The 27,683-nt window shown below is 43.6% G+C and overlaps 1 protein-coding gene across 1 annotated transcript in view; it reads left to right on the plus strand.

Moving 5' to 3' along the window:
• ADCY5 (adenylate cyclase 5) overlaps positions 1-27,683 on the plus strand; it is a 230,371-nt gene that overhangs the window by 193,059 nt on the left and 9,629 nt on the right. The window contains exons 9-17 of the mRNA XM_063340647.1: positions 1,829-1,851; positions 6,487-6,631; positions 8,516-8,613; positions 11,308-11,395; positions 17,964-18,080; positions 19,658-19,822; positions 22,107-22,282; positions 26,175-26,201; positions 27,051-27,183. Of these exons, the coding sequence (XP_063196717.1) occupies positions 1,829-1,851; positions 6,487-6,631; positions 8,516-8,613; positions 11,308-11,395; positions 17,964-18,080; positions 19,658-19,822; positions 22,107-22,282; positions 26,175-26,201; positions 27,051-27,183 (972 nt within the window). The remainder of the gene's footprint in view (positions 1-1,828; positions 1,852-6,486; positions 6,632-8,515; positions 8,614-11,307; positions 11,396-17,963; positions 18,081-19,657; positions 19,823-22,106; positions 22,283-26,174; positions 26,202-27,050; positions 27,184-27,683) is intronic.

Raw genomic sequence — 27,683 nt, forward strand, 5'->3', positions numbered from 1 at the left:
TTCCCATGTGGATAAGCTTGAAAATGTGAACTTGGTGTCTATCTAATAAGGAAATACTAGCATTTTTCTCATCGGTTCTCTCTCCTGCTATTTCTTGGATGGTAGCTAATCATGTGATTTTTTTTTTTTTTTCAGCCTAACTGACTATGACACCAGACAAATTAGTGAGCATTTTGTCTCCCTGATTAGTCAGTGAGCTTTCGGTTTTGGCACTGTGTTGTAGCATTGCTTAGAGGATAAATAAATAAATCAATCAGATATTCCTGACAACTATAAAATGATTAAGGAAAAAAAAAAAGCCACACAACAAAAAGTTGAATGATCACTTCATCACTCCTTACTGTGAAATCAAAAAGTACATGGTTTTTTTGGCTCGGATAACTGGATATGCTAACTTTGAATCATCATTACTGTTCCCTCCATCCCACTGGATCTGCTGGTGTCTGTTACATGGGACTGAGAGAAAGCCTCAATCTGAATTTCCGATGTGCTAAGTTGGAGTTGCAATTTCTTGTTTGAAGTATATTTTTAGTCTGAAACAGAGTATGTAAAAATGAAAATTGCGCTCTCAGTGAATCCCAGTCCTGGCTGTTGACCTGAGTCAACAGTGGGTCAAAAACCCGCTTTTTTCCCCTTGCAAAGCTGATGCTGTTCAGGGCTTGTGTTGGCTTTACTTCTGCCTCTCGCCGTATCGCCACATAGCTAACTAGTTGCAAGGGCAAAATCTGTTCTGGTTTAGTATCTGGTCAACGTTCTTGTTTCTGATGGTGTTGGAAAAGGTGGCTGTGGGAGGTCTTTTGCCAAAAGATTTTTACTTTTTTACGGTCAGGACAGATCAGTTTGCTGTCCCCAGCAGGTCCAGCAGCTGGAATATCCTCACGTGCTCTAAGCGTTTTTGGCCTGAGGTCTCTGGGAGGAAAACAAAAGGAATTCTTCCTATCTTCCAGCTACATTTGTTTTATGTTTTGGAACACAGGGTACAAACCCTGTGCCTGTGTATTTGACCCTGCTTGTCAAATATACAAATTTTCTTGACTTCAGTTAAGTTTAAGCCAAGATGTCAGAGGGCAGATTTTGTCTCAGCCCATGCAAAATGGCCATTTTGAGGCAATTTGGTCTTTTAGGTATGTTAATGCTAAACATCTAGAGCTATGCCTCTGTACATATGTTTCTCTGATGCCTTCTAGCCGCTTAAACTGTGGATGACCCGTAAATACACTTACTCAGTTTAGGTGGCCCTGGAGGAATTGTGAACATTTGGGCTATTACAAAAATTATAAATAATTCCTGAAATATTATTCAAGAAAACATGCTTTGTGTGTGCAGGCAATGAGGGAGAGGAAGGAGACCCCTTGCGTTTTCTCCTGAAGAGATGAGAATCAAAATGCATCCAAGCCAATTAGCCAAGCCCCGACTTAAAGACGTGCAACCTTGTTGAATACAATAGCTGTCCCATGTTATCAGTCTGAGTTTTGTTTTAAGTAAAATATATCCTCAGTTATAATATCAGCATAATTTCCATTCTGGCATTTATTATGGTGACTGAAAAACAAGAGAGCTGAAATAAAGCATGCCAGCATTCAGCTGAAGCATTTCCTGCATCGTCACTTCCATAAATTTCTATCTGAAGGCATGTGTTTTTCTAAAACTGCTCTGTCTGCCTGATGACACGGTAGCACAAAATATTGCCGTGTGTTGGTACGGTTCTCCATCCACACCTAACAAACGAACACCCTGAAAACTCCTCTTGAAATGCCGTTCTCAGGACACTTCATGTTCTCAAGGTCAGCCTGTTTCCTAACCCTTGTGTCCTTTTCCTTTCTTTCAGGGTTTTGAGGACCCCAAGGACAAGTAAGCAAATTTACTTCTGTCATACACTGTCATGTTTGCAGATTTGGGATTTTTTTCTCATATTAAAAAAAGACAAAAAATTAATGCCCGGCAGCCAAGAATAATGCCTGGACTCCCCGGAGGTTTCTCCGGGAGGGACAGCCAGTCGAGGGCACGGGATTGACTCATGTGCATTCAGAACTGCTGCTGCCCTCAAAACATTTATTTGTTTGTGTGGTTCTAACTTGCTTTTGTAATTAAAATGCTTTTGCTGCTCTTCTCCTTGTCCCCAATATTCTTTGCTATTTGCTGCTTTGCAAATATCCTAAGAACAAAATCTTCCTGCAAAATATGTCTGTGTTGAACGTCTCAGATAAGAAAAATTTATGTATGTGTTGGAATATATATATAGTTTCTGAGTTTATTTGTATATATATTATATTACTCATTATTACATATTACTTCTTTCTATATAGAAAAGTGAACTCAGGAATGACAGCTTATTTGAAAAAGTAAATTCAAACTTCCATGCTTTAAAATACAGCCACATTACAGCAGCATTTTTTTTAAACTTTTTTTTTATATGGAACTTAAACCAACTGGTTAAAATAACAATTCAGCAAGCATGATATTTTGAAAAATTGCTTTTGGAGGAAAAACCCAACTGTGTTCACTTTTTAACTTCTACAGCTGGAAATAACAAATGCGTTTCCTGTGCTGAAGGTGTTTGTAATACTTTCACATTCAGTCCTACTGAATGGCATTAACTGAAAGCTTCCTCAGCGAGATAGGTGGCAGTAGGCGAGACTGATGCCTAAAATAGGTTGCTGTTGCTCCTTATCATGTTTCTCAGGCTGCTGGTCAGGACTAAGTGGACCTCTGTGAGCTGGGGCAGCTAAATGCTTCTGCGGGCCCTGAGCATCCAACTTTGGGAAAATTCACATTATGGTGGCTGAGCATTGACAGTGACTCCCTAAAATTGGAGAGATGTGATAAGTTTGAACATGGCAATATTAGGAATCATCCTCTCCTTCCCTTGCCCTTCGCTGCAATCTCAATTTCCGTAACATTGTCTCTGTGCACCCTGGGATGTTTCACTGGTGGTACAAGGTGTCTCAGGGGAGTCACCAGGATTTCTTGTCGCATTCATGGCGGCAGGGAACTCAGTTGATTTTAGATATACTCTGGACAGAAAAGATCCACCAGATTACAAAAAAATAATCCTTCAGAATACAGAAATTTTAAGTATCCCTCATGAAACAGGATCTCTTCTTATAGTTTGTGCAACAGAGCATAAAGTCATCTGCCTCAGTGTTGGTCCACAACAGGGTCAGCCAGCTGGTGAGGAACAGCATCTCCACTGTTGCTCCAAGGACTGTAGCGTCTCTCCTCTGTCTTACAGTTTGAAAAGGTTACTTGAGCTGTTATGGCCAGTAGGCTAAATGCTGGCAAGGATTACTGTGTATTTACCAGTGCTGATTCAGTGTGACCCCATCTTATAATATAGATTGCAGGATTTTTGCATTTCTGTTCAGCACCAAAAGAAGCTACTACTTGCCTCAGATTCTCTTGATCTGGAAATCTGTTTAATTCAATTACAAAGATTTGGCCAAAAAAAAAGTCTCTGGCAGAAAATGTTCATGGTGACATTGCTTAAAATGGGATACCTAAACCATGCCAGGCACTCCATCCGATGCCTTCCTGTGCAGAAACACTGAGCATCAATACTTTTCTCTGACAGTGAAGGAAGATGTAGGCACCACACATCTCTGAAAACAGGACCTGACGCTTCCATGCCTAAATGCAGATTTAGTTACTGAATCTAGGCATGAAGCATTTAAAATTACAGCATACATGTAGTTTTGGCAGTGGTCACACTCTTCATTTGCAGAAAGTAATTAAATCCGCAGAAGGTTTTTGGATTACTCTGAAGCCAGCATCTCTGGGTTAATTGCTAGCTTTCACATTTGCAAGCAGAGCGCAAAAGTTGCTCCAAGCTCTGTTCGTGCTGTTCCTGTCCCTTGCACCAATTTGCTGTTGGACGCACTTAGAGAAATCTCAGCGGTGCTTTTAAGAGGTGTTTCTGGAAGTTTCATGGTGGCCTAAAATCCTTGGGTTACCACCACCACCACACTATCAATATATCAATAAGCATTTCCACATATGGATTTCATTAGTCTATGGCAGTACCTCAGCTCTTGACTTACAGGCACTGCCTCCAGGGCACTCCTTACCACAGGGAAATTTTGTATTTCAATTTCAAACTTACATCTATGCGAATGTACCCGAATTCGCTGCACAGTAATTAGTTCGGGTACAAGTGGCCTAAGCAGCAAGGTATACGCAGGGTGACGGAGCTTCCCTGCAGTCTGCATGAATGTGGCTGCATCACTGCGAATATCCCAGCAAATAATTTAAAACCTGCAGGGGTATTTCTACACAATCTGCAATCACAGAATTTATTGTAGTATTAGAGGTACCCTCAGCAGGATAATGACCTATTACAAAACTGGAGGCAGCCAAGGCCAAAGCCCGAGCAGACAGTTTCTTCTCTTCACGTCTTCCTGAGTGACGCCTTTTGACTGGAACTTGAAATTTAACAGTTCACCAAGATGCTGATCTGACTCTTTCCTTCCGTTTGTAGGAGAAAACGTATTGCATCTCTCGTACGTGGTATGAAATGACTAAATGTGAATGACCCAAATGTGTAAATAACTCGCAGGATCTTGGAAGACATTCTGTAAATACGAAGCCTAATGATTTCCTTGCTCGTTTTTATGAGCCCAGAAGACAGAATTGTGAGGACTCAATGAAAACAAGCAGCGTCGTCTTGAATGCTCAAGCAGATGTGCTTCCTCTAAGGAAGCATCTAGAAGTAAATTGAATATCCTGTCCTTCTAGGGACAAAACCACTTTTAATTTCAAGGTGGAATAGATGAAGTTCAAGGAATTAAATAACTCTAGGGCCCCAAAATAAAAACCTCTTTTCCCTGACCCCACTGAAATATTAAGATTGGCTAAAATAGAGATAAGACCTTGAGACAAACTAGGTTTGCAATTGCCATATGGTCACTAAATAGATGCTGCTGGTGTGTCGCCATGACCCAGCTGAGGTGTAGATACATTCCAGTTGCTGGCTAGGGCAAAGGGAGGTGGAATGGAAACGAGTGGATGGACCTGATTTATTTTTCTCCTGGCAAGAGGGACACGGTAGAGTTGGGGTACAGAGTGCTTCTAAAAATCTGGTCCAGTTTTGCAAAAAGCTTTGGGAGGCCTTTTCTTTGGAAATGGGGCTTTTAACTTTCAAAACGGAGTCACATTCTGGTTTGTAAGCTGCTTTGAGCAGTCTCCGCTTCCAGCACAGTTGTACCTATAGGGACCTGCTGGCTAAAACACAGTGTTTGTGCATTATGCGCTGTTAGGGAGTACAAATAAAACAGAGAAAATAGAGCAGTGTAGCTTTCCATTGTGCTTGTCGGACCTTGGGATTTTTTCTCCAGAGTGTCTAAGGTGAAGGTCACACAACATGAGCTGTAAGTTGCTGGACCATCATGGGGTTTGCACACAGAAATAGTTATCCACTGGAATATGCCTCAGTGCAAGTGGGGAGCATATTCCAGTGGATAACTATTGGCATATCACGTGGATAACCTTGGCAATCATACAAGCAGAGCAGAAAAACAGCACTTCAGGATTAGCTTTTAATTTCTGCCTATAGCTAGTTTTAAGGCAAGCCATTAAAGTGACAGCGGCAAGTCATTAAAATCCTTCTTAGATTTTAAAAATAGCTAGAGAGTTTGGGGAGGTGCTTCAGGTTTCCTGAGTCTCAGTGCAAAATGCTTCAGGGCGATTAAGTTTTCAGTGTTGTTTTTTTCCACAGCTTTTGAAAATCAGCCTCATTTTTCAGAAGCTGTAGCTGAGCATCAGAAACACACTGATACTAAAGATTATAAGCAATTTAGAAATCTCGTTCTACATATTTAGAAAGCAGAATCTAATTTGTATGGCTTTCTTTTGATACCTTTTCTTTTGCAACCTTTCCTTGCATTAAGTAAATATCTTGTAAACAGAAAATTTTGTCTGGTTTATGCTTTATACTCATAAATAACTTCATGAAGGGGAGGCAGCAGGGCATCAGACCAGATTTTCTTCCGCACATGTTCTTTCTGTGAAAAATTTTTTCTGAAAAATGGAGAATTGTTCAAGTTCAGAAATATTTCATATAATATTTAGGGAAATTATTATTGAGAAGCAAGAAAAACGACTGGTTATGTAAATAATTTTGCCAGTTCAGGCACTAACAGCCACAACAGCATAGCAGGGCAGGAAAGACTAAGTTAGAGGACTAGTGGAAGGAGACTACTGACCGGTTTTAGAGAATGAAGGACGATAAAAAGACTGCAAGGCAAGAAAACAGTTGGATGTAGTATAGAAAAGGGCAAGTAAATCAAATTCTTTCACTGGTGGGCTCAGGACTGGCAATGAGCTCTGGAGCTGATATCGTTTTCCTCTCAGCTCAGAATCCGTTTTCCAACTTGAAGCTGTCATAAAATGCCATTAACCTCCAGCTCGTTATAATACAGTGAAATGATAACGCGTGGTGAAGAGGGGAGAATTATCTTGTCCTCTTATGCTCCCTTTTCATGACATCCTCAGGAATACACAGGAAAGTATGAACCCAGAAGATGAAGTGGATGAGTTTCTGGGCCGTGCCATTGATGCCAGAAGTATTGATCGGTTACGCTCTGAGCACGTGCGCAAGTTCCTCTTAACGTTCAGGGAGCCTGACTTGGAGAAAAAGGTAAAGTTGTCTAAAAATCATTGCAACGTGTCAGTCAAGCTTATTGTGAGTTTTCATACTCCTGCATATCTATATATCTATATTTATATAGATATATCTATAGGTAAAGCTAAGGTTTTGGTGTTGGAGGTGGGGTTGTGATCTTAAAAAATCTGTGCTGCTTCATGGAAACTTTGATATCCATGTCCCTAGAAAGCCATAGTCACCTGTCAGACACACGTGAGTATACAATGATGAGCTGTAAAGGGAATCCAGAATAAAGCAGATTTGTTTCTCTGACCTTGAGGCACGCAAACTGAGATTGCAGTCACCCCTTATCTCCCTCAAATCACTGGAGAAACCTGCTTCAGCCTGCCTGAGCTCCACATCACCTCTGCAGGGGCTTTACTCTGTCTTTGTCCCCCCAGGGAGCCCAAGGTACTACTAAGGTTCATTGGGATACAATTCATACTATGGTCAATTTTGGGAACTCATTTTAAGGAACAAGTAGAGTTTTGTATCTCACAACTGTGAGAAAGAGGAGTAACATACCTAGGGCTCCCGAATAGCTGATTGCTTCCTGGTTTTGTTTCAGATGTCGTTGTTGCGAGGCAAAGATCTTGCCAATTTCTTGTCTGTATAACAGAGACACTGTTGGCTCTGGATGTCTGCAAAGTTAAATTCAGTTAAGTCCAGAGGTACCCAGATGCTATTATTAAGGGTAATATATAAACTGCTGGTTTTAATTGCCAAAAAAAGTCAAAGTCTTTTTTTTTTTTTTAATACAAGCACAGATCCTTGGGATACTAGAGTGGTCTTCATGTTAAACTTGTTACTCGGTGGAAAAAGCTTCAGTAATGGCCTACAGGAAAGCTGGGGAGGGACTCTTTGCAAGGGCACATAGCAATATGACGAGGGGCAATGGTTTTAAACTAGAGCAGGGTAGGTTTAGATTAGACATTAGGAAGAAGTTCTTTACAATGAGGGTGGTGAAACACTGGCACAGGTTGCCCAGAGAGGTGGTGGAGGCCCCATCCCTGGAGACATTCAAGGCCAGGCTTGATGAGGCTCTGAGAAACCTGATCTAGTTGAAGATGTCCCTGCTCACTGCAGGGCGGTTGGACTAGATGACCTTTAAAGGTCCCTTCCAACCCAACACATTCTATGATTCTATTTAGAAACACTCTTTCAATGGCAGGAATTGCAACCTATTGCAAAAGCATACCTTTGCAGGATTTACAGCTACATCAGTGTGGGACTGGATAAAAGCTCAAGCACGTAATTTCCCCTCACTCCTTCCCTTCAATTTTATAGCTGAAAACTGCTAGGGAAATCAGCGGTTCACCTGTTCTGAGCACCTTTTATTTTGTGGTTCAAACATTGAGATGTCTGTACTGAGAACCGTGCTTCAAGCTAAATAAAGCATCTTTGGGAATCGGATGCAGCTCCCATGTGACCAATATGTTGACAAGTAGTTGGAAGGAGTGACTGTGTGAAAACCACAGCATCCTCGCACTATCATTAGAACGAGCCAAGCCGTCTGCACAAAATACAAGGTTTTCTCATTAGCAACATGCATCCCTGTTGGAGAAACCTTCCCATGGAAGAAGTTTAGGTCTGACGATGGTGACCTAGAATCCTGGTCCCAGTTAATCCATTCCTGTTCCTCTCGTGCAAGTGGCAGATGGCGAATCCTCTCTCCACCCAGCTGTGTGGGTTTCTTCCGTGGCCTTTGGGTCTGTTCAAGCCCTTCCAGCTTGCCCAGGGAAAAGAGGAGTTTGTAATGTTAGCTGTTTCCTACCAGCGCTGCTTTCCAAGGACCTGAATGGAAGCCAAATATGTTTTTGTGGAGAGAAGGCAGCCAGTGAAATATCCCACTAGCATAACCCTTTTGTGTTTTTGCAGTACTCCAAGCAGGTGGATGACAGGTTTGGAGCCTACGTGGCTTGTGCCTCCCTAGTCTTCCTCTTCATCTGCTTTGTTCAAATCATAATCGTGCCACAGTGAGTATCTTTTCATCCCTTTGCTCCCATCTGCTCCCCTCCTCTATTCTGGCCTACTTTTCTTTGTTTTTTCTTGGGAATTCAGAGCACCAAGGGGCAGAGGAAAATCTTTAAATAATTCATGGTCAAGTGATGCGTGGTGTTTATTGTTTTCACTCGCTCCTAGTGCAGATTAAAACCTCCTCACTGGCACGTGAGGATTTCTGTTTTCCCAGCATGATTTCTCTTACCTTTTACCTCCATCTTAGGAAATGCGGTTCAGCATGTTTATGAGCCTGTGGAAAACAAATATCACTAAGCGGGAAGGATCGCCTACTAAGGCATAGCACGCATTCACAACATGAGGCTAGGCTGCCCTCTTCTCTGAACGCAGTGGGGCAGAGAGGTGAAAAACCCATCACAGCCTTGTTGCCCGGAGCACTGAGGTCTCAGGGTCTGCTTCACAGATGAGGCATAACCTCTCATGCATTTATTCTTCTGGACTCAGAGTAGCAGTGCAAGAAGAAAGGTACAGAAGGGGTTGAGCTAAGTGTATCTGCTCTTTGGGTAGCTCACCGTGGGTTTAGGGGTTGTAGTCATTTCTTTCCCCAGGCAAGAGTGGGATAAGCTCCTTGGGGCTGTGGGGCATAGTGCTCCGGGGCCACTGCAGGGCATTACTGTGTCTGAAAGGCACAGTGTAACCCACTGGATCTTCTCCAGCAGTGAGCTCTGCAGACATGGTATTTCTTCTCAAAGAGTTCATAAAAAATCCCCTGAAATTAAAGCACGTTGGTATTTCCTGTGCTCCGGTTTAGTAGCAATAATATATCATTCACTGAGCACTGCTGTGTTGAAAATAAATTTGGAGTTAGTCATTTTTAATCTGAAGAACAAGATCATAGAAGCTCTGAAAATGCTCCAAATTCATCTTCGTTACAAGAAGACAAAAAATCGTTTAGAGAGAGCTCCAATACTATTACATGCCATTACAACTGCTTACTACTTCTGTTCACACCACAGATCTTTTCAGAGTAGAGATTGGTTTGTACCATTCAGTTCAGATATTCGGAAGGTCACAGAAATGACGCATAGTCTAATGTTTGAGGTCATTCACTATCCCAGGCAAGAGGACATTCACTTCTGCTCACAGAAAGATTGAATCAGCAAAATAACATCAGTACAAATGCACTGTGTAAACAGACAGTTCCACTTTGGGAAATTGGAAGTGAAGCTGGTTGGCTCAGAATTGAAACTAGATCAATCCCAGCAATTAATACATTGTTAATTATAGCCAAAAACGTTATTTGAGAGTAGTTGACTTAGTGAAGGCTTACACTCCGGATCTCTGGATATTACTGCTGTGACTTCACACCTGCAGAGGCCCTCTACCAGCCTTGTGTTGCTCATCAAACTCCCTAAGCAGCCACTCAGCTGTCTCCATAAAACCCAGTTTAACATTTAAATGACAACTTGACAATTTTTGATCCGTGGCAACCATATGGCTGACTTTTGTATTACAGCATGGTGTAAATGTCATACTGCTCAGTCTCCTTCCACACCGCCCATAAGGGTGGTGGTTAGGGTTGTTTTTTTGTGAGTTCTGAAGTGTCCTTAGGCAGTCTGGCCTGCCTGAAAGATGATTCGGTTCAAGAGTAAATAAAATTTCATGTTTTAACTACAGGTCAGATACACTTTCCTTCACCTTTTAGTTTGTTTTTCCTTATATTTCAGTTGCCTAGTTTGGGTCTTTTATTGAAGGTAACAGTCAAGCAGCAGCTGAAACCACAGGTGTATATGTCTCACCATCAGAGCATCATGAAAGACACAACATGGAATTTGAATCTGAAACTAGAGAGAAAATGACAGTGATAATTTATGTTGGTAAAGAGGAATAGCTTTAATGAATTTCACAAAGGCTCAAAGAGTGAATTAGCAAGTACAATTATCTTAGTAGTCATGAGAGAACGCAGAGACCAGCTGGCTTTGGTGTGGTTGGCCTCAATGTCACGTCGCAAGAGTACTTCCTTTACATTATGAAGAAGGCTAACTCCTGGGAGGGGGCCCGTCCTGTCACACTGAGACCAATCTCTGGGAAATTGTTGTTGAATATCTTCATGATCAAAACACATCAAAATGCATAGTACAAAGTTGGCCCTGGGGTCCTGTTTGTACTTCAAAGTTGGGAGGAACAGGAACCTATCAGACTGACCAGATTAAAGCTGTTTACCCTGACTATCCTCATGCCATGGTCGCTCCCATCCCATTAACGAGACACAGCAGGGAGGATGGTGCAGCACAGACGTTCCTTGTTCACGGCAAGGATGCATAGCTGTTCCTGTCGAGACTATTCCCATTCAGCTGTACCCCTCCCAGGGGTCTCCCGCCCACCGCCAGCCGGGGGCCGACCCGCCATAATAAATTGTTCTATCAGCTCCTCTAACGCATGAAAGATTTCTCAGTCCCTCCGCTGTCACCCTGGCAGGAAGGTGATTGCTATAAAAGATGCAGGATTCTCTGCTCTGCAGCCTGCGTGAGTAATTAGAAACAGGACAGAGTATCTGTTGATATTCAAGGCACCTCGTATCTCCTACTGCTGTCCTAATTGGAAAGCCCGTGCAGCGGGTGATAGCTTGTACAAATGTCACGTTCTGGGGAGCGGAGCTGTAGCTATTCTGTATGGTGTGCATTTTAAAAAAAAAATCTCCTTGATTTCAGCTCTACATTTATGCTGGGTTTTTACCTGACCTGTTTCCTGATCCTGACCACAGTGGTGTTTGTTTCGGTCATTTACTCCTGTGTAAAGGTGAGTACTGTGGTTTCTTTGTAGAGTCCTTTGCCTGAGATAACTGGATCAGCAATTTGTTTCTTCTGCTAACAGAGCATGTTTTGTTAGCCGTCCTTTCCACACTATGTGATAAGGGTTACAGAAAAAGCCTTTGATAAGACAGAATGAACTGCAAACAGATGTTAGGGTTGGCATCTCTGTAGCTCAGCGAGAAGTAATCACTCTGTGGATCTGCATGTCTATTAAGTCCCCTGCAGGCACTCTCATATTGATACAAGAACACATTTTCCAATGTGGAATGAAACACTGACCACTCGTTTCCTCCCTGTGAACTTCCTGCGGAGTCGCCTGTGTGCTGGCCCCTGCTGCATATGCATGTTTGGGTAGGCAGATAATCAGAAGCGGAATATCATCAAGGAAAAATGTCCTGCGGGGAAGTAAAAGCCATAAACATATAGAAGTTTATCAGCCGTTCTCAGATGAGTATACAGAGCTTCCAAGATTCGGTGGGCTCTTTCTTGTAACCGGTTTTGATCAGCAAAGAAATACTGTGTGTGAAATCCAAAAACATATTAATTCTTTTTGGCAGTCTGTGGTAAATTGGCAGGCAGTGCTTTGGGAAGGGTGATTTGCTCATCTTTTTCATTGAAAAGTATTCCTATTAAGATGTTCATGCTAGTTGAGTGTATTTGCAGTTTTAGGGGTCCTTCTAGTCTAGCAGTGTCTGAACATGGAATACACTCAGATTCAGGCTCTTTAGCCCAAGCTCAGCTTTGTTCCTCAGAGCCTGGAATAAAATAGCTCAGTAGCATAATGTTGCCTGCAGAAGAAACAGTGGGGTAATGGATTATGTCAGGCAGATGATTTGCCTCACTTTAATTATCTTCTCTGTGCCATTTTCAACAGTTGAATGTGGGTGCTCTTGACAGACTCGCACCTTTTATGTCTTTTTGATTTTTGAAATTTAGATTTGGAGAATTAAGCTTTGCCTTCTCATTTAATAAAAGCTACACACTGTTCCCAGTGAAAGAAGCTTCAGGTTATATTTGAACTTAACAACTCACTCACAGGGCTTCCCTTGGGCTTATGACAATTTTAAAGGGAGCCTAGTTTGTAAGCGCAGCATCCATTGGTCCTCCTTGTTTACCAGCAATGACAATTACAAGTCAGAAATAACAGTGCTTGTGCCCTTCAGCTGGGAAATGGTACCCAAAGATGCTTGGTTATACTTGGTGTGTCCGTTGCACGTGAGGATGCTATTGAGTGCCATTGGTTTGTAAACTGGTTTCAGCAGTTAATGTGGTCAGCAGTTCATTAACAACCCACGTGGAAAGCTTTTGGTCACAGCCACAAAGGACTTGGAAACTTGGTGCAGAGCTGTGCTGGAGCCTCCTTACAGTGCAGTGCCGCCGGCAGCAAGATCCCAGCGCACTGCCAGCCACGCAGAGCCACGCCAACGCACCCGCTCTATGGGTGCCGTGCAAATACTGGGGCAAGAGCTGTGGCAGACCCAGACCTCTGAAGCATTTGGGCTGGCTGACTTGCAACCAGATGGATTTCAAGGCGCACAGCTGTTTGTCACCCACTGGCTTTTATGGGCTTAGGTTGCTTCCACGTGCTGACAGCAGCACTCATTTCTTCTGTCATCATTCAAAGGTTTTGGTTTGGGCTTTTTGGTTTATTATTATTACTGATCTTAGTTAATGATTAAAAGGCACACAAGATTTTTCAGTCCCTGTGACCACAGGCAGATGTTCAGAGTCTTGCTTGCTTTGCCTTGATCTTACAATTTCCCATAGAAGAGGTCTGTTCAGTGGTGCCTGCAACGGGTTTCAGGCTGGCTTTGCCTCAGTGCACAGGCCCTGGAAACACAAGGCATCAGAAGGAATTCAACTAAACATCAGAATTTAATGGGATTTTATGAAGCTCTTGGTATTTCTGAAAGTGAGTTTTCAGCATGCTGGTCCAGAACCATAAGGTGCTTATGTGTAATAGTCAGTGTGGCCAGTGCCTTCCGTGCGCAGATTACAAATATTAACACTACCAGGACTTCTAGCTCCAGTACCTTTTTGATTACCCCCTTTTTAGTGCTCCAAATTAGCCTCTGCTGACAACATCTGATCATGAGATGGCTTGTTTAGGGGACAGGTACTTCTGGTTTGTCACCTACTTGTCTGATGGCAGCAGCTCCCAGTAGCTGCAGCCTGCTTCTGTCATTAAAGATTTTAGTGTTTCAAGTAAGAGGTTTTTTAAGCAATGGGTTTATCTAGCTCTTGGTTAAGGGGTGTTACTTTATTTGTGTACTCCACATTGCTCCAGGAAGCATTTTTACACATGTGCACAAAGCAGGTACTTTACAGATAGTTTAGGTGAAATTTTCAGACACAGGGATGTCAGCATTGTTAGTTTTGTATCACTCTCTGATGTGGGATAAGAGAGCGTGAGTTTTACATAGCAATGGTTCATTCCACACAAAGTTGGAAAGTAGGTGTCCACCCCAGGATATCAGCATACACATAACTTTTGCCTGTTTGCTGTGCTGTTACATGATAAGTAACTCCTTTTTCTTCCTCTTTCCAGCTTTCATGTGAGATTTTCCTTCCCTGTTTTGGCCTCTCCATCTCTGTCTTTGACAGTGGCCAGCAGGCTCTTTCTGGACAGCTTGATCATGTTTTATTTTCTTTTGCTGTCATTATTATCTTGCACTGTAAAATTCTCCACGGACTAGAAGTTGATCCTGGAACTGCCAACGCAGCCAGCTTGGCTTTCCAAGTTTCTTCAGCTGTAATAAACAAGAGAGTTCCAGTTCTTCACTTTGATGCTCCATGAAGACTTGGCCACCACGAGATGGTGTTCCTTCCCAATAGAGTCTAAGGTCATGGGAACCAGGGTCCCTTCGCAAATACTCCACTGACAGACATCTGTTTTGCTACTAACTTATCAAGTTTGTGTTTCTTAAAATCCTTAACTTCTGGTATCTACACTGCTGCGTGGAATTCAACTTCTTGCATGTTCCTGGGAGCATGTATGAGAGAAATTTCAAGTTATCCTTTACAAGAAAATAAGTGTTTCTATAGCTTTATGTAGGACCACCTTGCCTACCTGTTTCTTTGCCTCCCAAAGCTGGTCTAGATTCTCCTAAAGTGTTTGGTTTTTTTATCAAGCAGGGGAAAAAATACTTCTGAAAACTGTACTTTTTTAATAGACTAATAAATCACAGTGAAATAAGTTACATAAATGGACTTGTAACATCAAGTTGCCTGGAGATGTTGTCTTTTACTCCAGAAGCATCTTAATGTACTTCAAAATGACTCAAAGGCTTTTATTACAAATTGAAAAATCAGAAGTTAAAGACCTCGTAGGTTTTTTTCATCTCGCAACACAATAGCAATTATCTAAGCAGTTTTCCATGTCCACAATATATGTTAAAAAGACAAAAAGGGAAAATATTACTCTTCTGGCTGTGATCAGCTGTTATTGCAAAATACAGGTTTTATTTAGTGTATTTTTGTCATGCACATGACTGGAGGTTGTGGATTATTTTCAGTGTAACACTAGTACTTGTTGAATCACTTTTTAAATTCAGACTTTCACCTGTACAGCAGTGTCCTGCCTTCCCCTTCTGTATTTGTTGGTACCTGCATGCTTTCAGAGCCTCTCTCTTCTGGCAGATAATGTCTTCCAGCAGCATTTATGCATTTTGATTCAGAATGAACTGGAATTGTCTGGACAATCCAATTTCATTTTTCCCACTGTGGTTATTTTTCTTTACTTGGGGATTTTAGGAGGGCTAATGAGTGACCTCAAGCTTATGTGGCAACCCAAATGTGAATCTCGGTTGCCCAAGTGGATCACGTCCTTTCTTCCAGCCCATGTTCTCTGTAGTGCCTGTGCAGGCTTAGTGTGGCCATTTCATCAGACCTTCCCTTGTCCTGGCTTCGCTCAGGCAAGATTTGAGTCTTATTAAGAGGAGTAAATGGCTTTGGACAGTACAAACCAATGGGCTAACCAGCAATAGTCCCTGGATTTTCACTGTACTGTAAGGTCCTGGTGTTCCGCTTCTCTTCCTAGAACAGATGAGATTTCATTTTGTTTTATTTGAGAATGGGAGGGGAAGCCATCTTGTTTTCTTTTTTCTTCTTTTTTGTTATATCACTGACTTGTGGATGTTTTTATGGAGGAAACATTGCTAGAGTGGAGCTGGAATGTCAGAGGTGAGACAAGTCCCCCATTTCTATCATAGAAGTCTTTCCAAGCTGCAAGTATTCCCAGTCTCCATCTGCCTCTGTAAAATGGGGAGAACGTTACTTATGTTATAGAGCCTCCATGAATGTTGTTCGCAAGGCCGAGGTTCCTCAGATGTGCAGCACGGCTGTGCCGTTGCACTCTCTATTGCAATCCTGACCTCCTATGGTTTTTGGCATTTGTTTCCTCTTCAGGACTTTTTCCAGCTGTACTTGTTTACTGACCTAAAATTTTCCCCAGTTTGCAAAGTAATGAGAACCAAGATTAATACAAAGAAAACATGTTTTCATTAGGATTTAAGTGTCTTCCCGTGATAGCTTTGCTTGATATCTCAGGCTTGGTTCAAAGTCAGGCTTTTTTGGGATTGTTGGCAGCAGGGGCTTGAGCCAAGATCCACAACAAAGCACTCCCAAGTTTTATTTAGGTGCCTGATTTCCCAGAGATTACAGAAGGAGGTTAGGTCCATGCATACCTTTGTGGAGCTTGGCCTTGAGGCCTAAATGAGGGGGTGACAGGAAAACCTGTCCTGCTCTAATCTAGTGAGAAAACTGTTTAAATGTGGCACAAATCCTCCTCCTTCCTCCAAATCCTATAAAGGTTAGAGCAGAGGAAAGCCCCATGGCGTTTCCCACATCCCTGCGTTGGCAGGGATCTGTTAGCTGATGCCTGCATGGAAGCAGCTGTACGTGGTGGGGTGAGGAGGCATTTTGGTTGGTGGCTTGGCAACAGAAGCAAGGATTTCTAGATCAGCAAGGTCTGTTTCTGAGAGAGAGAGGTGTTTTGCTTTGTTTTAAAGTGGCGGCGTGAGCCTGAAGGATCCCATAAGCTGTCAGTGAATTTCAGTCAATTCTCATGCAGTGCAAATAAGTCATAACCCCCATTTCCCCTTTCCTCCTTCCTCCTGTCCCCCCCCAGAGCCTTGCCCTCTCCTTTCGCCTGGAGTTTGCTGGATTCTTTTGCAGGTGAAATCAGCTCCTGCAGAACTCTCGCCATGTCAGCCTCTCTCTTCCCTCTGTAAAAGTCACCAGCGCTTCGGCCGTTCAAACGCTTCGTAATTAAGTTGTAGGACTGCTGTGTGGGAAGCTATGTGCTGACAAAATGTTACATCTCTGAAGATGTAAGAGTGAAGGATAAAAGGGAAAAGCAGGACTTTTAATAGAAACATTAGTCATAGTTAAATTGCAGTGCCGTGTCGCTGCGCTGCTAGCTTCTTTGTGTCTCTAAAAATACCCTCTAGTGGCTCGGTTATTCGTGCAGCATGCGGGCAGGGAAAGGAGAGTTGGGTTCTGGAAGAAACTTTGGCAGGCTTCAGCAGAGCCCCTCTGCCCCGAGGGGATGGCGCAGAGGGGAAGGGCACCGGGGGCCCGAGGTGTGTCATTGCACAAGGGTCTGCTGGCATCCATCTCTTGCTGCTCCAGCCCTGAGCTTGTGCCGGGACGGTGGTGGCACAAGAAGAGAAGGGTTTTTCTCATTGTCTTCTGGACTTCTCTTGTGGCTAAGGCAAGGCAAGGAAAGGAGGCCTCACGCGATGCTGAGGGGTGACCCCCGCTGCAGAGGGCTCCTGGTTAGTCTCTGCCTTGATCTAGAGATTGTTTCTACCTAGAATACGATGCAGCACCTAAAGCAAAGCATGCTGGCGGCCTGCAGCCAGAAAGCAATTAGAAGAAAGCATCTAGCTCTGATAGCAGTGAATCACTGGGACAGGCTGTCTAGGGGAGCTCTGCGATCGCCCTCGCCAGCGGTTATTTTTAGCCCCGTGTGTCTGTGGTGCCGAGTGCCATAGACCAGAGGAGGCCAGCTGATTCCTCCAGCACCTTTCACCGAGGGTCTGATAGATCACAAAACTAGCCAGGGCTTTTTAACGGTCTGCTTCTGAGATGGCACCAGAAAGTGCTCCGATACGCCTTTGATCAAAGGGATATAACGTGTATCTTCTCACTTCTGCTTTTTTTAGTTTTTAATCCAATAATTTACAGGCTTGAACTCCTGGCTATTTCAGTTACAGAGGGCTTGTGGTTTGCTTCTCATGACAGGATGAGCACAGCCCTGCAAGCCATACTATGTTGGCTCAGGAGCCATCATTCCCATTAGGAAGGACTGAGTAGCTTTGGAGAGCCAGCTGGGCCAGCCTGCCACGAGGCGGTCACGTTCCTGCTCACCCTTGTCCCGGAGCCGCCTTGTCCCAGAGCCGCCTTTTCCCATCACCGTTCTCTTAACCCCTGTGCAGCATCTGCACAGACGCTGCGCTGAAGGATGCGGGCAGCTCAAATGCAGGTTGTAATCTGTAAAACAAGCAATGATTTTACATGTTTATTTAATCTATTCTTTTTTCCACATACAGCTTTTCCCGGCTCCACTCCAGACTCTTTCTAGGAAGATTGTACAGTCCAGGACCAATAGTACCTTAGTTGGAGTTTTTGCCATTATCCTGGTTTTTCTATCTGCCTTTGTCAACATGGTATGTGCATTATTTCCTTTTGACCCATTTGGTTTTGCATGGTTTTCTTGTTGATGCTCTGCAGCATCGTAACCCGTACAACCACTGGGTTTAATGTAATCCTGCCTGATGCTTACAGCATCTGAGGTCAGTTCCCTTTTGCTTTTTGGATACAGAAAAGAAATGGGAACCCGACAGCTGCATCCCTATAGCCCATTATATGCCTGCCACCGATTTGTGCCCGTGTGCTTTTCTGATTCTTTCAAGGCTTCTGCTCCAAGTACATAAGCCAAGCCTGAAGCGTACCCCTGTGTGAAGGGCCAGCATGAGGCCAATGCGTCATTTAACTCCCACAGTTTTGAGTGGGAATTAAGTGTTGTGTAGGCTTAGTGCCGGCCTTCTGCACGGTGCTGCATCCTGCTCCGAGTGCAGCAATCACCTAACGGGGACTGAGAAGACTTTGCTTTGAGTTGCACTTTTGGGACCCGGGTGGTCTGGCTTTGCATTCAAACGCCGCTGCTGGTTTCAAACTCAGAGTGGACTGTTCCCTGGAACCCTGTGGCTGCTGGTTTCTTACCTGTACACATGGCTTGAAGGATGAATGTACTTAAAAAAAAAACCACTTGAATATTCTCTGCCCTGCATACATTTACTTCATTTTTTAAGAGAGGAGGAAAAAAAAAAAAGGAGATATGGGTCTGGGGTTAAAGCCCTGAGCTTGGAGGTAGCTACAAAGAGACTTCGCATGGCCCTCTGCTCCTCTCAGTTGTGGCCTCAGCTGGGTCAGTGCTGACTTGCACTGGCATGGAGAGGCCTAAACACCTAAAAAATCAGATCACTGCTTGCTCGTGCCTCAGCTTCCCTATACACATAGCGGAGATTTAGGAACAGTTTTATGGTCTCTTGAGGTACTTGAATGGGAGGCGGTAACTCAGTGGCATCGACACCCCACCGCCTTCCCCCATAGTCACCTGCAAAGAGCTGGTGTGGGCTGCTGAGCACCACGCAGGAATTAGAGTTTTGTTTTTCTGCATAATGTGCGATTCTTTGCATTTGGGAACTGCTTAGTATAAAAATTAGCAAAACAGACCAACGGAGCAGCAGGTGGAGGAGGTCAGAATGGGCCTCTGCTGCTTCCTTAGCATAACATAGCACATCAGCCCTCGAGCCTTGCTGTTAAAGTCTTCCCTGTAGAAGGACCCACAGCAGGAGCTTTAGAGATGTCAGGGGAAAGTTACCAGCTCCAAAATTCCCATCAGCAGAAACAGAGCGGCACCAGGACCTTATCACAGACAGCAGGATATATTTGTATGTGCAATATCTACAGCCCCTCTGCCTGTGAACCTTCAGACATAAAGTTGTACGTGAAGTTGAGCACGAAACTAGCTTCCTAGAGTGCACAGCCTGGGTTTTATTAATATTTTGGGGGAGAAAAAACCTAGCCATTGCTCAAGCAGTAAAACATAAGCTGGTGATTTCGTTTTGTGTATTTTGCACGTTGCTACAGCCATTTCCAAGGGGCTTTTTAATTGACGCAGACTATTTTGTTTTCTTCTCCTTGTCTATGCCGTTGAGTTTAATACCATCTTTTTCTCCAGTTCATGTGCAGCACTGTGGATCTTGCCAGCTGCATGGCTGCAGAATACAACATCACTCCCGACCGGGTGGACATATGCCTTATCAGCAACCTGACTTCCAACTACAGCCTGGGCACCTTGCAGGGATTCTGTGACAGTCCTTTGCCCAACTGCAACTTTCCAGAGGTATTGCTTGAAAAAAATGTGTTGCAGAGCTTGATCTGAGAAGGGGCTATAAAGCCTGTGCGATAAATCTCAGTGATTCAGAGGAAAGCAAGGTTGCTCTGGATTGACATTACAGGACTGACACAGGCGACTGCGCACAAACTTAAGTGTCTGAAGTTATTATCACGAGTACACATTAATGTTTAACTTCCTTCAGGGCTGAATAATCATAGGCTTTTACAATTGTTGGATCCTGCCTGTAGGAGGAGAAATGGACTTTCTCCCTGAAGTCCTTAATGGCACGCAGAACTGCAAGTCATTTCAAAGGACTGTGTGGGTGCTCAGTGTTACTTGAAAACCAGTTCACTGAAAACTGGTGTCTAGTCATAGATTTAACCCTTCCCTCCATTGTTTTATGTCCTGATGAAAAACTTTGCTTATATATTCTTTCACTAGGTGTAGTAGGTTCTGGCCTCAGAGAGGTTAGCACCCCTCATAGTGGTCTGCTTCAATCGGCAAATGCAAATCCTACCTCTTCAGAACAACTTGTTTAAAAAAAAAAACAAAAAACAAAAAAAATGCTTCTAATGGCAAAAAAGAACACAAATATGTTTTACACGCTGGTAGAATACTTTGCCAAAAAAATCATCTTTTTGCATAGCTATTCAAGACCTTTCTCTGACTTTTCAGGTCACGGCAATTGCATTGTTGTCTACTGGAAATTGAAAAGGAAAAAAATCTGTCTAGGATGGGGGCAGAATTTATGTCAAGGTCATCTGGATTTATGGGGATCTGACAGATTTATGGCTGATCTGTTATCATCCAGATGTCCAAGGTGCTTCTGAAGGCCCTGGTATCCTGCTGAACCTATTTCCATTTAACCTAACAGGAATATGGTCCCTGTCTGACTCCATGAGTTTTCTGAGACCACCATTACTGTGACTTTCAACCCTGCAAAGGCTCTTAGTATGCCTGCAGAAAGACCCAGGAGCAAAATCTGGCACAATGGAGAAGTAGAAACAGTCTGTGCCCATCGTGAGGTTGGTCAGGAGTTCAGGAGAGAGAGGGGTTCTAAGCAATGAGGAGCAACCACTTTGCATGCTGAGGGTGCTATGGCAGACTTGAGCCAGGTCCTGCCCATGAGCGGGCGAAGTAGTGAGGAGTCCCTCTCCTGCGCTCTGCAGGGCAGATGTTGGGTCTGATACAGGCGTCGTCTGTTGCTCCTGTTGTGCTTTCAGGAGCTGGTGGGATCCTACCCCTCAGCCACAGGGAACATCCACCCATTTTCTAGAAACTGAGGAGTCAAATTACAAGCTGTACAAGTTACTTTCTCTAATTTAATATATCAGTGATAAACTATTAATAAATGAGCTGAGAGCATAAGCGTATTTCTCCTTCAACTGGGGCTTGCTTTTAACTGAAAGGATGGATTGCCTCAGGCACCTGATGGAGGTTTTTTGGCAGAAATAGGCCTGTCCGGACAGAGTGGAAGCTTAAATCTTCACAGATTTGATAGCGGGAAGGTGATGAGCTGGATAACATGCCTCTCTCTGTTTTACATCCATGCTAACTTTCCCAGAAGCCATAAATGGCACCTGCAGTCTGGAATCGCATTTGGAAGCATGGGCGTGCTAAACATTCAGCTCTCAGCTTGGCAGAAGTTGCTGTCCCACCACCTAGGTGTGACAGAGGGCTCCACCAGCACACGTGTGCACACTTCTGCATCTTTTGGCAGAAAAAATGATCATGGTGTTGGGCATTGGTAGAAGTTTGTCCAGCCTGTGTCTTGCCGATGGATTCAGTGTGTCACATCAGCAGGGGCGATACTTGCCAACTGGCCCTAAGTGAGTATCTGTCCTGGTGGTGTGAATTGCTAATACCCTTGGTCCTGTGTATTGTGCAGATATGTGAATTCGAGTCCAGAATTTGACCTTAAAGCACAAAATATGCCAGCATAACTGGATGATGCTTTCTGCTAATTCAGTAACCGTGTCCAGGGCAAGCCTGCATCACAACCTCGGCTGTACAGCTGTGAGCCCTGTGCCTCTTGAGTGTAAAACAAATAACACCTGATGAAGAATGCAAGAGTTTTCCTCGCCATCGATTCAGTTTTAACACTTAAATCTCCTGTAACATGGGAGAATCCCACAGGCAGCCCCAGGTTTACATGTTCGGTCAGCTCAACTACATAACTCTCAATCCCTTTCTATCCCTCTGTTTAGTTTCCTTTGTTTTCAGTTTTGATTTATCCAGCTGACATTCATCTCTCTTCTGTTTTTTTTTTCCCCTTTTTGTCTTTATACAGTACTTTACCTACAGTGTCTTATTGAGTCTCCTGGCCTGCTCTGTGTTCCTTCAGATCAGCTGTATTGGAAAACTGATCCTTATGTTAATCATTGAATTTATATACGTGCTCATTGTGGAAGTGCCAGGGGTCAACCTTTTTGACAATGCAGATCTCCTGGTTACAGCTAACACCTAGTAAGTGCCTTTCACTTCTGAAATCTTCACCCGATTTCTTTCACCCCATGATTTCAGTGTGGCATTAGGTGGACAGGAGTGCCGAGGGTGTGGTGCAAGCAAGAGAAGCGCATCGTAGCAGAGAAGGCATGGCTGTAAACAAAAGGCTTTGTCAATGCTGCTCTCCATCTCTGAAGAGTAGGAAAACACGGTTCCCTTTAAGATCTTTTTAATGTGGAACTTGACTAATGAACTATCTATTAATAACAAAATGTAACTGGAATCACGGTGGATCTGTATTTCTTTTTCTTCCAGAAATGGGGAGCTGTAGTTAGTCATTCTCACTTCTTCTGGTATTACGCTCCCAATATAGAAATGTCTTTTCTCGAAAAAGAAGAAAAAAAAACCCTCCAACAAACTTGAGCTGGCTCAGGGATGTGATAATGAACCACCGAGACGTTCAGACATCTGTTATATCAAACCCAGGTTGGGGTGGTGGAATGGTGGTGTTTGATGTTTGGCTAGTGATCTCCTGACAGTCGCTGTTGGGCATGTGTCCGCATTTGAAAAATCCAGCATCCCAGCTGGTCTCAGCGCAGTTCCCAGCACAGGGGCTAGGGCGAAGTGGGAGTAGACAGTTGCCCTTTTGGTTACAAAAGGTAGTTTGTCATCACCAGGTCACACATTAATCATGGTAGCAACCTCCTTACCCTGACATGGTTACTCCTCTCCTGAAGGTCACACCAGGGATGGAAATTTGGCACATCCACAAATGCACCCTCTGTCACAAGCTTCATTTCTCACTGGGAATTGCTTTGTTGTATTAACTATTTGTTTTGATCGTTCCCCCTTGTAGGCAACAATAGTACTCGAATGTGAGTCAATAAAATCGTGGTGGTGTCTAAAGATGCGCATGATGCTAGGATGTGTAAGAAGGAGAGTTGCCTGTAAGACATGAGAAGTAGACCATTGCTCTACTCGGGAGTGGGAAGGCCTAACCTGGAATATGTCTACCGGTTTGGGGCAAGAAGGCAGTTCACAATAACGGAGAGTCCAGAGCAGCAATCAGAGATCTAGAAAGCACCAGTTTAGGTGAAACATTGGTCAAGGATGATAGCTGTGGTTGCTCTTGTCTTGGACAGGATGGTGTTTGAGAAGATTCCCGTGGTCCTTCCCAGTGCTATTTTGTATGTTATCCAATGGCTTCTGTAGTTCCTCAAACTTCTTGATGGTCATTAACCCCTTCGAGCTGGATGCACCTGGTTACTTCTGGCCTTCACATAAATATTCTATGATTTTAGCATTCCTGTGTGCTCCATAACAATTAATGGAGTTACGGCTTTTACTGCCATTGGCAGTAATCACTTAAATTATTTTGTTAACTCAAGCGAATGATACTATGTTGGAAACCCCATGGAGCTTTGTGTGAAGGTATGAGGAGAACGAAGTTTCCTTCCTTTTTTTGCAGATGTTATGTATTCCAACAGCATAAGCTATTTAGCATTTTCTAACACAATTAGAGAAATAAAAGCATTTTATATCCCAAATATAATTTCATTCTTGTAAGTCAAGCAGTAAGCGAAATTACAGCACTTAGAAGTATAATTTACGTCACTTCACAATCAAAATGTCAGTAATAAAGTGGAGAAGGTTAGCATGTTTTCCCAGAAGTAGCTTTCTGTGATGCTGTATTATCTCTTACTAAATGATATTTGTTTTGTCCGGAGAGCTCCATGGACAGCTATTTATTGTCCCAGTGTCTGGCAGCCCATTTGTGTGTTGTGGGAAATGGGAGCTCTGCATGTAGCACGTAGTTCAGAGAGGTACCTTATTGTCCAGCTGATATTAAAAAAAACGCCATGACCTCATGCTACTTTAATTGGGTGCCCGTTGTACATAATTACTGTCTGCTCTGCAGCCATTATGGTACTCTGACTAATTAGAAGTGATGCAGATGTCACTGCACACTTCTGTGTACAAACCCACCCAGCATGCAAGCAAGTGAAAGGCCGATTATAGCACGTTGGGAGTTGCTAGACTTGACTGCAGCGACACACCAGCGCGGTGACACATGAAGTTTCACTGGATGCTCAGACCGACTATCATATTACCTTTTCCCTATGCCGGAGATAAAACTAACGCATTGGTTTTAAAGATGTGATGGACCAATGTGATCTTCTAAGTTCAGTTCCTGCATAGTGGAGCCCAAAGAGCTTTGTTCGTCAAGCCCATCATTTTTGTTCCAGCCATGGTTTGTGATTTAGAGGGCTGTCTGTCCTTGGCACCGTGCCTGTGAGAAGGGAGATGCTCCTGTCCTATGGGACCTGTCCCCAAAGTCAACCACCTTTCCTGCTAAAAATGTATGTGCACTTAACTTGAGCAGGAGTGTATTTAGCAAGCTTCTCTCCGTGTTGCCTTCCAGTAATTAAAGAGCCATCTGCTACTGGAAATGTCTGTCCCATGGGGGAGCAACCTACCGATTGCCATTATTGCTTGCACTGGGCATACTCACTTATCCAAAGTGTTATTGTAAATAGTGGGTTTGCTGCATTTCACAGTCTCTGCTGAAGGTTTTAGAGCAAGCGGTAACAGCCAGAGTGAGCTGCAGCCCCAGTACAGAGGGTCAGATCTGCCCCATCAAAAGACAGAGTGATAATGGGGCAACTAGATCCAACCTTTAGGGTGGGAGCCACTGTCCCTCAGGGTTCCCAGACTGGATCCACGTTGAAGCACACATGTTCAGTGACGGAGTTGGCCAAGAGGCCATACAATAGATTGTGTGCAAGACAATGGTGGGTTGCAAAGATCCATGTCAGAAGAAATTCCATGATCAGAGCTGCAGAAAATGTCTTGGAACAAACAAGGTTAGAGAGTCGCTATGCTTTTATTTTTTAATGTTACGCCCAGTTAGGCTTCCTTGGCTATTTTGATGATTTGTGTCTCTGATTCTGTAGCGAGAGGTTGCCCCCAGCCCCAGAAAATGGTGGCCTGAAGCTGTCGCGGCAGCTGTGATATTCTCAGAAATACATCTCTAAAGATGTATCACGTTATACCCTGCAAAGCTGTAATTGCATCAATGACACTATGGTAATTTTACCACTGATCTCTCTCTCTTTCCGTTTAAATAGTGTTTTAAAAGATCCCTGTATGTGGTTCTCAGCCACCTAATACTCCACCCACACTCGAGAAAAAACCCAGCAGCATTAAGCAATCCATCAGTCAGGAACTCAGACAGCTACTACCTACCAGAGCGCTCCTTTCCATCCTTTCACTGTAAGAACAGCACACCCTTCTCCATCTTCTCCAGCAGCTGTGCTTCATACGAGGATGTTGCAGTATTGTGAACAGCGACGGCAATCTGCATAAGGGCTTTCGTTAGTGCACTTGTGCAGTACCCACAGCTCGGCACAGCACTGGAGACGAGCAACTTGCAGAAGAAGGGAGTAGTGCTAGAGTTAAAGGAATTAAACGCCTCTCCATGCTACAATAAATGGGGAAGAGAAAAGCTACCCCTCACCACACATTAGCCCAAAGCTTCCTTCTTTAGATCAAATTTTCCAGCCTGACCTAACGAAGTAGGGACAGATGCACAAGCATTTGCTAAGCATCCCACACTGACTTCGAAATCCCAAATGACTGTCTGACTCTTAATGCTTCTTAGATATTTTAACCACATTAACTAAGTTGCACCATCACTCCGAATTTCTGAGTGTAGCAGAGATGACCTTTTTCCCCCACACGCACTCTTCGTCTTTTTGTAGTTTTCTGCTTTAGAAGAGCTATAGCCCCACACAGCGTTAGAGGTGCCACATTGCAGAGGTGCTGTTGACTGATGTACAGGACGAGTGCTGGAGGGAGCCAAACACTCTACTAACCTTTTGCTTGGTTTTTGTTTTTGTTTTTTTTTTTTCAGCGTCTCTGCAAACGCAACGTTATCATGGTGAGTCACTTTGGCATGAAATATTTTTATGGGGTTTTGCTGGTAGGCATTTTGTATTCACAAGGTGCAATAGCATCATGTTGACTCACCAGCGGTGTCTGGTACTTGACTGTGCTTTGCTGCGAGCTGGTGCAGCACAGCGCAAATGCCCGGAGTGGACTGAGGATGGATGTATATACAGCTGCTCTCAGAGCATCCTGTTCCCTCTGGGACTTATGTCAACTTGCTTTATAGAGCATCTCATAGACCTTGCTTGTAATTACGAGACACAGGTGTTTTATCAAAATAATATTTTCATACCGTATAACTAATTCAGATTTAACAGTTTTTATTTGCTTGCTTGTCAGAAGGGAAGGGAATGTGTCTTAGTGCTCTTTTCAGTTTATAGAATGCTTACAAAACAAAGGCGATTAAACAGTGATTAATTAGAGACGCGGTAAGCACAGAACAGTTCCAGACTCAGGAGGCTGGGGAAGCCAGCGCAGGAGAGACAGAGAATACAGTCTGAAGAGCTGTCAGCATTTCAGTTTTGCCAAGCGTGGTGGTGGCTGAGCAGGTATGGCCGTTCTCTGAAAGAATGGCTTTTATAGTGATGTTAACCCTTTTTAAGAAGTTGGATTAAATTTTCAGTTTCATAGTCCTGCTTTAGAAACCAGCACCTATGAGCCAAAGTCCTCAGCTTTTTGCAGGTATTATTTGTCCCTTTACTAACACAAGATTCAGAGGGAAAGAAAAAAGCCTTTTATTTGGAGGTTGGCCAGCCTTAAAGTGAGAACTGGGGAGGGTGGCAAAGCCGTGTTGCCCCACGCTGAGACTAACTGGAAAATTCTGCTCTTCCGTTGGCTGCAGCTCTCCAGCGATGACAAGAGTTGCGCTGAAGATTGTGACCCCTGTCATCATTACCGTCTTTGTCCTGGCACTGTACTTGCATGCCCAGCAAGTGGAATCCACTGCAAGGCTTGATTTCCTCTGGAAACTCCAGGTTAGTGGGTGTTTGCCGTGTTGGAGGAATACACAGAGTCACCGGTGTTAGTATAAAAACTACTGAACTATTCACTATCGAGTTGAGGAGTGTTATAAAGTGCCTTTGAATTTAATCTGGATCTGGCATATAACTCGGCATACTACTAATGCTTTTTTTCTTCTTTGGTACTTTGCGTTCCCAGTGCTTCTCGTTCTGTTTTTTTTACTTTAACCCTTTGTTTCCTTGTAAATGCACTTTGGATGGTGCCCACAACAAAGTGTCATAGATCTGAAGATCGAGGTTAATGAGCACCTGAGCCTGTCGCCGTTGCAGGAACCTGTAATATAACACGATTTGTAAATATAGGAAGCTCATATTCACTGCTGATTTGTTTCCCAGAGTTCAGACAGCTTTAGCTTGTTGTGTTCAGGAGTGTGAAAGAGTCGCAGTTGCATTTTCATTCACCTTGTTGTTAAGCAGCAGGAACTGGCTTGCAATCCAATCTTCATTAGCTCCTG

This window comes from Chroicocephalus ridibundus, chromosome 7, assembly GCF_963924245.1.
Source record: "Chroicocephalus ridibundus chromosome 7, bChrRid1.1, whole genome shotgun sequence".
Taxonomy (NCBI): Eukaryota; Metazoa; Chordata; class Aves; order Charadriiformes; family Laridae; genus Chroicocephalus; species Chroicocephalus ridibundus.